Genomic DNA, 11,778 nt, shown 5'->3' on the forward strand with positions numbered 1-11,778 from the left:
CACTGATTTTTCATTCTGCAAACACACGGCTATCAATGGAAAGGAAATTTAAGTGGGTGGGGAAACGTGTTGTGTGTAAATGGAAAGAAAGTGTCTACAATGCAAAATGTCATTTTTAACAGGTATATATATAGACTGTACAAACAAAATAACATGTATTCCTGTATAAAACGATTGACAAGAAACCATTGCCAAATGTATTTTCCTAAAAGTAAGTTAGTAAATGAATAAGATATTTAATGTTAAAAACTTGTTTAAAAACACCATAAAATTGGTATTAATTTAGTAAGTATAATACAACATACATTGCGAATATTTTTTTTTTTTTAAAACATAATGTATTCAGCATTTATTTAATAAAAAATATAACAAATCATGAGTATATTTTTTTTAAATCTAATATTTTTGGCATTTGTTTAATAAAAAATGTGACATATATTAAGGATATTTTATGTTAAAAACACAGTATAATTGGCATTAATATTGAATTTAAAGATGACCAAAGCATACAAGCGTTTCATAAACTCATTTGACACCTCATGAACAACTGAGCACATCGGGTGAATTACATTCCCCATTTAGCCCCTAGCCCTCACTTCCTGTGTGTGGGTCTAGAAAGGAAACGATGTATTTACCATGAGAGGGGTCGTTTCCTGGTAATCCATCACAAAAGAAAGCTTCCATCGGATCATTATCGTGGCCTCAGCTTCAACTGTGTCCTGCGTTTCAACAATAAAGTGATTTAAGCATGTTTACAATATTAAAAAAATAGTGCAAAAGTTAAAACTTGGTGATCTGAAAGTGACACGACTCAAAACAACTATTTTTGTCCAGCTATGTTGCAAGCAAAATAACGTAAACGGTATACTTTTTTATTTTAAGTGTTTCATGACAGAAAAAATCATTGTATTGCAACAGACCATAACCCAATTAGCATGTTTAGTTAAATATTTGAAGCTGTTAAATATTTTTTGTTACCTGCGAGTAATTGTACTTGTGTGGGTTGCATGTCACCTGGTCGCCGTTTCTGTAAAAAAAGATTAATAATGCAAACTCTTTCTCACAAAAGTAAAACACATCATAACATTAGTACTATATATTTTACAAATATTAATGGAGCATAATGGATGGGGTTTGTAGTTGGACAGAGAACAAATATCAAAGCCCATGCAAATGTAGATAGCATTTTGTGAACATTTTAACTGAATCATTATTTGATTGCAAGTGGGCAACATTATTATTAAAACGTTCAAAATATGCTACCAAATTCTGTTTGGGCTATGATATTTGTTGTAGGTTTAAGAATATTATTTTTCAAGTCCATTGTTTTATTTGTATTTTTGTATAGAGTGGTTATAAGTCGTTATAAAACAACTTGAAATCTAAAGAATACAGATAAAATATTTTAAATGGCCGTTTAAGACCACATGACTTTGGATCTAAAATTTCTCACAACTTTTGTTTACCTTGTAGCTTTAACTTGAGTTGAATTGTCGTTGCCGATTGTGATATGACAAGAATAAGTCCCCTGGTCGGGAAGATTATGTCCGTACAGTGTAATAGTCCTTTCTTCATTCACAGGTATCAGTCGATCCTCTTTTTTAATTGTATCCAGAGTTGGACATTGCTAAAATAAATGATTGTTAGTTTTGTATCCAAAACTTGCTTTAAAATCAAATTGGAATCAAAAATGCTTTAAAAAGATACTGGATTAGGACTCTTTAATTAGCAATTTATACTAAATAGTGCATGTCAAAGTTAAAAATTATGCATTCCAAACGTAACAACTTACCTAAATAACTGTACTACAATAAAAACAATAAAATATGATTTCAACCCTTACAATGGTGACATAAATAGTTTACAAATAGTTTTATATTGAGGGCGATGATGTTTATTTTGAGAGAAGAGACTGCAAATTCAAATGGTGATATGCCATGTATTTCATCATTGTTTGTTTTTATATATACAAAGCACACCACCTACAATCAGGAGTAAATACTAAATGTCAAATAGCAAATGGTGAAATATTTTCCACCTACACAATGTGGGTGGATGAGTCACATGACAACCCTATAAGTGGATAGCTGTATGTACATCCATCTTATTTTAATTACATAAATGGGTGGAATACAGACTGTGTAGTCTGAGCTATACTCAAAAATCTGAGTCAAACTCAGGACTCGGTGTCAGACTCTGGTTGTTTTTACCCAAATCTAAAACCCTCCAAACATTAACTCAGTGGTTCTCAATTGGGCTGCCGCGGCACTCTAGGCCTAGGGTGCCATTTTTAATGCTCCAGGGTTTTAAATTCGTTCCGATTTTTGCTCAATTGGTAAGCTTCTTTTCACACAATTTTTTGTGTACGATGTGCCATTAATTATGTGCCATTAATTAAAAAGGTTGTATCAACCTTGTTGCACAGGTAGTATGCTGTTTCAATCTCGTTTATTGTAACGTTACAGTTAACCACTCAGCAAAAATACGAGCAAGGGTGTCGCGAACGATTTACAATTTTTGTAGGGTAATGCAAGCCAAAGAAGATTAAGAAACTGCATTAACTACTCACAGACGCTTGAGTGATGCACTGGGCTCCACAGGCCTCTTCCTCTTTTGCAAGACACTTGTGTTCTTGGATGTACCAATCGCACCCCCACTGGCTCGACAGACATCCACTGCACGGAGAGTTAAGGTTCAAGTTGATGCCGTGAGCATGGCAGTCGAAGAAAATCGCGGTCGTTGAAACAATTTTAACCTGGGTTCTTTCATACAGCAGGCTCAGTGTCACATTAACATAGTCTGCAAAACACAGGGATCTAGCTTGAAAATACACTGAGAAATAACATAATGTTTTAACATACAAGGTTAAAACATTATTGCACACATTTTTGATAAAAAACATGTAATACCCTAAGGCAGGGGTGGGCAAACTGCGGCTCTCCGGCATGTTTTTTGTGGCTCTTTCTCAGAAGTAAATTTTCAAAAAAATTGTAAAGGCTACCAAGAGTACCGTTTATAAATGTTTCATTCTTTTCCTTTTCTTAATTTAAGCCAGCATTTCGTTTATGACGTAACACTAGATATAGAGTCCGAAGAGTTAGTTAACAAAAGACTAAAAGTAATAAATATTGTGCGTGTCATTTTGCTGTTACCATTATTATTGTGTTGATTATTACCATTTTGTTATATTACAACTCTGCTATTAGTGCGTCTGGCCTTGCATTATTTACCGTTTTTGTATTGAAATAATTTTGAGGCTCTTTGGTATTGTATATTTTCTGCAAATGGCTCTTCCATTGAATACATTTGCCCACCCCTGATCTAAGGTATTGAATGCTTTCTGTTATAATAACAATTTCAGAAGTTGGACAAAGGCTTGAGTTAAATACCTTTCTTTCAACAACTCATACAGAAATGTGTAAATTGTTTAGGGTAAATACTAGAAAACAATACACTTTTTACTCTCATTAAGCTGCTGAAATTTATACTACATTCATAAAAAATGTAACTCTATTTTGAAAAACTGTAAGCAAAATGTACCGCAAAAATGTTTAAATATAACACTTTTTTATAAATTATAATTGCAAGAAAGAAATTGAATTTACCACACAGATTATTTAACCTAAACTACTTGTACCTAAGTACCAATATTTACCCAAAATCTGTAATACATAAAAACTGTTATACACAATTAGCAATAATTGTTCAACCTTAGGTACACTATGCACAGATCTGTAATGTAGCTTGATACTGAATCAAGTAGATCGACATAATTTTTAGTAATAGGAGTGACACGCCAGTTAATGTCAAAAAATAAAGCATCACTTAAAAAAGGTGGATTCACTTAAAATTACCTAAAAAAGGACGCAGACAATATCTATCCACAATGTCACTCAATAACAATTGTTTAACCTGGTATGCCAAGAAAATTCACACTACAAATAAGATTGCTTTACCTTTTTTGTGCAGGCTTGGTGGTAGTTGGTTCTGATTAGGAGCTTTGCACGTGATTTCAGTCGAACTCCCGTCCTTCTTGGTTGACACCGGACTCTCGAACTGGTCGTTAAACTTGCAAATGTATTTGTCCCCACGATCCAAAACAGGAAGCAAATAAACCTAAATTTTGAAAATAAATGTGAAATTAAAAGACAGTCTATTCAATTTTAAAATGTAATGCAAAAATCTTGCTAAAAATATGTATTTGCTAATTTAAAAGCAAAAATATATAAGTTATCAGCAGGGCGATTATTTTTTGACTCATCAAAAATAGAATATTTTTAAGTCAAAATTTGTAAAAATTTCAATTTTTAGTTCAAAATTCTGACTTTTTAAAGGTCAAAAAATATTCTCCCTTGTTATCAGGCTATTACAGGAAGCAAATAAACCGAAATATTGAAAATATTTTATCAAATCAAACCACAGCCTGATTAACCAAAGTTTTTAAAAAAGTTTGCCATAAGGAAAAATTACCATAATAAGCAACTTAATCAATTAACACGAACCTTTATAAAAAAGAACCTAAAAAAAGATATTTTTAGTATATTTAATTTTTTTTTAATTATTATCATAAAAATTTAAAACACTCACAGTGGTGGTTATGTCTCCATTTAAAGACCTTTCCCTAGGTGCAGGTTGATTGATGCTAATACATTGGGCTGCATCCGGTCCTAGCCATCTGGTTTTGTCCAAATCTGCTGTTGAACATTCTGCTTCAGTGGAACATCTGAATGTGGACAAGAAAACTGTTTTTGAGAAATTTCTGGTTGTAAAAAAATGTGTTAAACTTAATAGAAGCATTCACCCTGAGGAAAGCGATTTGAATAGGTTGGCGAAAATTACAATTACAATTACCAGAAGAGCTGTTTTTGATTATATTGAATTAACAGAAAGTGCTGTATAGAATATAAAAGTTTTAAAATAATCTTTAAATTCACTTAAATTCATGTAAAGTTTAACAAAATACTGCACTAGATTGTTAAAGTATTTACCTTCAAGACTAACACACATAAAAGTAGCATGTAAGTTTAAACAGGATGTTTTAAGAAACTGACATTAACTTAGAAAGTAAAATATACACATCAGCCTGGAGAACAATGCTTAAAAAATGATAAAAATGCAGTAAATAAGTAACAAGAAAATCATAAGGGTAATGACTACTAAATTTGGTTAGTCAAATTCGTCATAATGTAACTTATAAAATAATCGGGTTGTGTCATCCTTGCCTGCTTTCTAGAATACACCATCCACAAAACGGGTCTTTAGTTGTAATGCAGGCTTCGCAGGTTGTGAAACGCTGGCAAGCAGCTACATTTATCAGCAAGACCTGAATGGAGGATTTGTTACCAGGTGTCTTAAGAACACAAAATATACATGGTGTATGTTTCAGTTGCTTAAAATACGGGCTGTTGAACCCATTTAATTAAGTTGTATATATGAATAGGATGCAGGAGACAATGGTGCTATGACTGTTTCCCAAATCACTCTAACCTGAGCTTCCCAGGATATTTAAAATCGTATACATAAAAACATTTTCCACGGCAGTACATGAGTATACCGAAAACCATCGCAGACTAACCAATCTCTTGATCAATTATGCAAGCAAGACAGGCTCGAAAAACAACTAGCTTGCAGTGGGGTTTGACCTTACGACCTTCAGACATACCGGTACCATCGCTCTATATCAACTGAGCTATACAGGCTCAGAGAGAAGTGAGTCGAGAAATAACGATACGTAAATGCTAGCTTAGTAGAGAAAAATCATAAAAGTGGGTCTCACTAAATTTACCTGAATCACTGTCCTACTATTTTCAACAACAAACTAAATTAATTTTAAATAAAATACCTCTGATTCAGTTGTAACATAAAGTCTTGGCACATCAAGATTTGGAGTGGGATCCCACAGAAATTCGCCAATAACAGGTTTTTCGACAGGAATGTTAGCAAATTCATCGCTTGTATTAAGATTAACCTGAATTGAATGGGGAAAAAAATAACATAAAAATTAAATTTCGGAGAAAAAGCTTTTTTTGTTAGTGATTTTTATCGTTGTCATTTGCAAAAAAGTAAAAAGTAAATTTCAGTAGAAAAGCTATTTTTATGAGTAAAGTTTATTGTTTTCAAAGTAATTTAAAAAAAAAACTGTAAACAAGTATTAGAAAAAGATTCATTAGAAATTTTTTTTGTTTTTTAGTGTTTTTTGTGTGTTGGGTTGTCATTTACCAAACAAGCTCAAATAAACTAAAAAAAAAAGTAAAAAAATATTTACCTGTATTATAGTTCCACTTGTTGTGCCAATGAATGCAATTGTCGATTTGTTATTCGACCCAGTTTCGTATGTGGTAATGGTCGTAAAATTTACTCCAACTTTCTGGTAAATTGTCGTGGCCAGTGTCGGTGCCAAGCGGGTTATCTTGCCTGGCAAGTACAGTGCTCCACAAAGGATCTAATAGTAAGGGTTAAGAATACTTCAAAAGATGGGTGAATACTCTGAAAAATGGCTAAGTAATACTTCGACAAATAAGTTAAAAATGCTCCAAAAGATAGGCTAAGAATGATACTTTTTTAATCGGAAATATATTCCAAAAAAAAATTAGAAAAAAATACCTTCAAATTACTTGGAAAACACAACATGTTTAAGATCAGTAATTCAACAGTACATTAAAAATACGAGCCAATTCACTTTTATCAATATTAACAAATTACCTGCCTATAACTACTAATTAACAGAAAAAGTCTGAATTGCGTACCTGTTTTTTTGGAACTTTATAGTTAGAATAGTATTTCAGGTTTAGCTGTGGGACTATAACCACAATGTCCGTAAGATTGTCATTCTTATCCAAGCGTGGCTGTAAATGAAGCAACAAAAAATTACAACGACTTTTACTACAGAGAAGATAATAAAAAAATTAGAAACAAAAAAGTAATGCTAATAAATGTTTTTTTTACCAAAAATTAATGTTTGACTTTTAAACATAAAAAATAAAATATATCCCAAATTTACAATCGTACAGAATAAAAGTAATACTCACAGGATTAGTGTCGCAGCCATTAGCCGAATTACTTTCAATTGTAGTTGCGATTTCCATACCGTTGCTGTCATATCCTCGGTCCTTGTAACACGTCTCCATCGTGTTGTAGAACATCTGGTCCAAACGCGATTTGCGAATCGAACAAAGATTGGATCCAGCTAATTCCCGGCTATCTGCAATTCAGGAAATATTTTTGTTTAAACAAAAAACGCGTGAAAATGTTAAACTTATATAGTTTAACTCTTGTATCATTCCATAACTCGTAAATCTTTTGACTTTTACTAAAGAAAATTTGAAATGTTTGAAAAATGTTAAGGTTTGATATTATATATAAACAGTTGTTGCCAATCAAAACCAAATTCTTGTAAATATATTTGTTAATTTAATAGTTAAGGTTTTAGATCACTAAAAAAGAAACAAGGTCAATGCAATTTGTAACATTTTCAAACCATTAGTTTAAAATCTTAAAAAATACGATTAAAATATCTACATAATGCCATTTTCTTTTTTGTGGCCCACCTATGGTATATATATAACAAAACTATGTATGTCTGCTATCAAAATAAAATAAAAAAACTTAACTATTACGTAAACTAGGGATGTGCGATATCGATACTAAGTGGTAGAATTCCGATACTAGAATGGTAACAATAATTTACTTAAATGTTTTTACACTAAAGCAAATTAGGACTTACTAATCTGGAAAAAATGATGATCAATGCGATTTCATTAATTTTGCTGGTTTTCAAATAATAAATATGTGATTTGGTATAGGGTCGGATTGTGATGTTTTTTGCCCAAAATATTGGGTATTCGTAAATGTTGCATCGAACATTCCAAACTAAAACTATGCAACCCCAAGCCTAGGCTCACTTACATGTCATAAAATAAATTGTTCCATCCGAATTCACATCAGAAGTGTCGGGAACATAGTTGGCTGCTTGAAGCAAGTCGTTTTTGTTCCCGCAAACAATCGGGATTTGCATATAGGAAAAATAAACGGGATCACTTTTGCATATTCTGGCCACAACAGTTTTCGAGACCTGCAAAATCGAACTAAACTTTAACAAATAAAAGAGAAAACTTTTTTCGGTAGGTAATCTCTCTGAGGAAATATTCTTGCTTAGGATCTGTTAAAAATTAGATTAAATTTAAAATAACGATTTATGCGAAATGAAGCATTTTAAATTAATGATAGTTTTTTTAATTAATGTTAAATTTGGGAAACAATAAACAGTTTTTAAATGCATTATTATTTTATTATAGTGACTGCAAAATAATTTTGAGGCAGCACAAGTAAATTATTTAAGTACAACTCCTAATTATCTGATGTAGTTACAGAAATAAGCTATATTTTGAGAGGCGCTTGTAAAATTTAAGATGCTGTTACTATCCTTTAAAACATCTCAAAAACTACTGCTTGTATGTGATTCACAGTAGAATAGAATATCTATTAAACTTCTCTTGTCAAGCAAAATGCAAAAATTCTACAAAAACAACTTTTTAAACAGAGAAAATAACTCCAACAAACCTAACCTTATTTTGAGGGGAGAAGAAAACGAAATAAACGAATCCATTTTCATTTCCAGTTGCAAATGTGTATTTGTACTGCCGACTTAACGATTCGGTACTCGACAACATTACAGTGGATTTTTCCGAGACTGTGTCGATTGCAAGCCTAAAAAGCTTGTTCTCTTTGTTTGGGTTGTGATGCAAACTATGCGTTGCAATTGAATAATCCGGGCTAAAAGAATAATTAAAATCATGTTTCATATAGTAAATAACAACATTCCTTTATGTTATTTACTATAGTTAAATGACGCAGTTTTTAATGGTAGAATTGTTCTTTCGGCAATATTTATTAAAGTGCCAACGTTTCAATCACATATTCGGGCAATCTTCTTTCAGGGCAATATAATTGCAACTAAAGGCGAAAACATATCCATATACCAGGCAAACAATAAAACAAAAGAAAAACAACATAAAACATTGGCACCTAAATAATTTTTTTGCCGGAAGAACAATTGTACCATTAAAACAATGCTGGAGAGCAACAGCATATTCAAGGAGTTTTTATCTAACCAAAAAAATTCATAAACCAATATCTTGAAAAAAACACCCAATATCATCTCAAAAACTCTGCTACTACACTTTTTTAAATTTAAGCTAAACTTATTATTTCAAACTAAGCCCAAAGCTCAAAAATTAAAATGCTGACAAATTGACAGAACTTACGTAAGGTGGGAACTGGTGACAGTTGCAGCAGCATAAAGGACATTGTTGTTCACAGTCGGACCCTCTGTAATTATTCCAACCGTGCTGCAAGACTCCTGGTTGCAAGCTACGAAATCAGCAGCCACCAAATCAGAACTACTACTGCTGCTGTTCGATATCTCGTAATAAACTTCTGAAATGTTGGTAAGGCTCCTGGTCTTACAAGTTCCCTGAAAATCAGTTAAAACAAATGGTCTACAAACGAAAAACAACACTTTCCAACTTTTATTCATGCATGTATCACCAAAAGCATTAGCAGGTGAGTAGGAATTTTGTGCTAACGCAAACGTTTTGTTAAATTTTAAAAGCTATATTTCCTTTGCAAGTTAATAAACTTGCAATATTTTTTTTAATGATTAGGTAGATAGTTGTGACAATCCTCCAAGGTTAAGACTTTTTAATTACATAAGCTTGATTTAGATAAAATACTATACATTCCTAGCCACTAAATTAAACTTCATTAGTCATGACAAAATTCACATATGTCCATTATAGATTAAACCAGTATGGCAAAATCGTAGCGGCTTGGCAAAAATGTCGGCCGAAGAATAAGTAACTAAAAATGAAATAAATGTATACAACAGTTGCAAAAATTGCCATTTTGTTAGTTCAAAAATGCTTGTCACCAGGGGGCTGGCAGAAATCTTCCTGGATTACACAATGAATTACACAAAGATTTGTTTTGAGGCTACAACTATAGAATGTTTGAGACTATTATGTCTACAAACTTTACATGTGCAAATAATTTTGGTCAACGAACCTGGTAAACAGTTCCACAGACAATAAGCCGGTTGTTTTGTTTGTCGACCAGCAGTAACTGGTTTGTGTTGTTGGTGAGCTCCCTTTCGGAACAAGTGTCGGCGTAAGGTTTACAGTTTACATGATCCAAAACTGGGCCGGTTTTGACCGATTGAACCAGGTTCAAATTCTTGTCAAGTTGGTACAACCTTAGCAAAAAAATATTAGTTTACTTAAAACTTGGTGGTTTTATGTAACAGTGCAGGGTTGCCACACACTTTTGCAGTTTTTAAAGAAAATTTACAGCCTTTTAAAGACCTTATTAGATTGTTTGACATTTTTTTTAATAATTCGAAAACTAAAGAGTACAAATGCCATGGTCAAGACGACAAAAAATTGATAAAAAACACTGGTATTACTTAACACATAACTCAAAGCTGCACATATAATAAATAAAATCAAAGACTTGAAACATTGAGTTTTTCAAAGACTTTTAAATTAAATTAAACATTTTAAAGACTCAAAGACTTTGCGGCAACCCTGTAGTGGTCCCTGACACTTTTGGCCTTGACCAAAATAGACAAAATATGGCATTTTTTAGTTTACTGTAACATCCCAATAAATTAGGTTTAAACAGCGCACATCACAATGTAGAAAACATTTAACATTTTGAATGTTGCACACAAATTAATTATACAGAAAATATTTTTCGAAGGAGTTTACCTATAGATTATAAATTAGAATTTTTACCAGAAAAAATATAAGCCCCATTAATAGTTCTGGCGATATGTCGGAAGCTAGACAATAAACATTGAAAAAACACCATCGATTAACTTTTATGTACACTGTTGTATTTTACTAAAACCAACTTTTTTCTTAATGAAATCTCTTTGAATTTATAAAGGTTTGTAATACAAAAAATATGAAACAAATATATCGGTATTGTAACAACCTTCAATTAATTTCAACAAGGCAAAACTAAATAGAGATATGTTGGAAACAGGAAATCATTAAATCCAACAATTTCCTGTTACCCATCTAGTGTAAATGATAATTGATTAATAAAAATATAAAAATCAAGCTTAAATTATGGCAAGCGTTCTTAAACATTTTTCAATGCGACCCCCTGAACAATTTTAATGTTTTTTTTCAATTAAATTATTTTCATGGACCACGGTTTAAAAACTGCTGACTTATAGTTTAACTTAAACCAATGAAAAATAAATGAAACCCAGCACTCTACAAAAAACAAGATATCGATAACATCAGCACAACAGCACTTATTTTATCAATATATTACAACGGTTGTGTAGAACTTACCAGTTTTCTCCACCGACATAAAGTTTGTCCCCAAAAATGGCTGTTTGGTTCAAGGTAGCGCGAGATGGTGGGGTAAATCTACTTTGAACATACTGTTGTAATGTTTGTGATTGCTGGGCGCTCATACGAGCGTAACAATGGCCGCAGTAAATCGTCAGAAAAAATATTGCACTGGTGCTGATCAAACAGCTTTTATCCATGATGGAAGTTGATTTTTATCACGTCAAACAGAATAACATGATCATTACACAAGCGTTTGATTTAAAGTGCAGTAAAGCTGGAATATAAGTATACAACTAAGGTTGGAAAGTTCTGGCCTAGGGATTTAGTTTGCAGACAATACTGAGCATTTCAGGTGAAATCATCATAATTTGCATTCAGCCACGACAAATCGCTCAAAACCCATGTAGCGTTAACG

At 32.3% G+C, this 11,778-nt stretch overlaps 1 protein-coding gene across 1 annotated transcript in view; it reads right to left on the reverse strand.

The window, feature by feature from the left end:
• The window catches only part of LOC146157569 (plexin-B2-like), a 33,243-nt gene extending 24,554 nt beyond the window's left edge, over positions 1–8,689 (reverse strand). The window contains exons 1-13 of the mRNA XM_083388661.1: positions 8,565–8,689; positions 7,906–8,071; positions 7,029–7,201; positions 6,747–6,845; positions 6,266–6,442; positions 5,843–5,968; positions 5,223–5,323; positions 4,588–4,723; positions 3,957–4,116; positions 2,570–2,799; positions 1,467–1,627; positions 979–1,027; positions 636–719 (exon numbers count right to left, since the gene is read on the reverse strand). Of these exons, the coding sequence (XP_083244787.1) occupies positions 636–719; positions 979–1,027; positions 1,467–1,627; positions 2,570–2,799; positions 3,957–4,116; positions 4,588–4,723; positions 5,223–5,323; positions 5,843–5,968; positions 6,266–6,442; positions 6,747–6,845; positions 7,029–7,201; positions 7,906–8,071; positions 8,565–8,669 (1,767 nt within the window). The 5' untranslated portion in view covers positions 8,670–8,689. The remainder of the gene's footprint in view (positions 1–635; positions 720–978; positions 1,028–1,466; positions 1,628–2,569; positions 2,800–3,956; positions 4,117–4,587; positions 4,724–5,222; positions 5,324–5,842; positions 5,969–6,265; positions 6,443–6,746; positions 6,846–7,028; positions 7,202–7,905; positions 8,072–8,564) is intronic.
• Positions 8,690–11,778: the final 3,089 nt, after the last annotated feature.

The sequence above is a fragment of the Ascidiella aspersa genome, chromosome 4, assembly GCF_963924565.1.
Source record: "Ascidiella aspersa chromosome 4, kaAscAspe10.2, whole genome shotgun sequence".
NCBI classification, from domain to species: Eukaryota; Metazoa; Chordata; class Ascidiacea; order Phlebobranchia; family Ascidiidae; genus Ascidiella; species Ascidiella aspersa.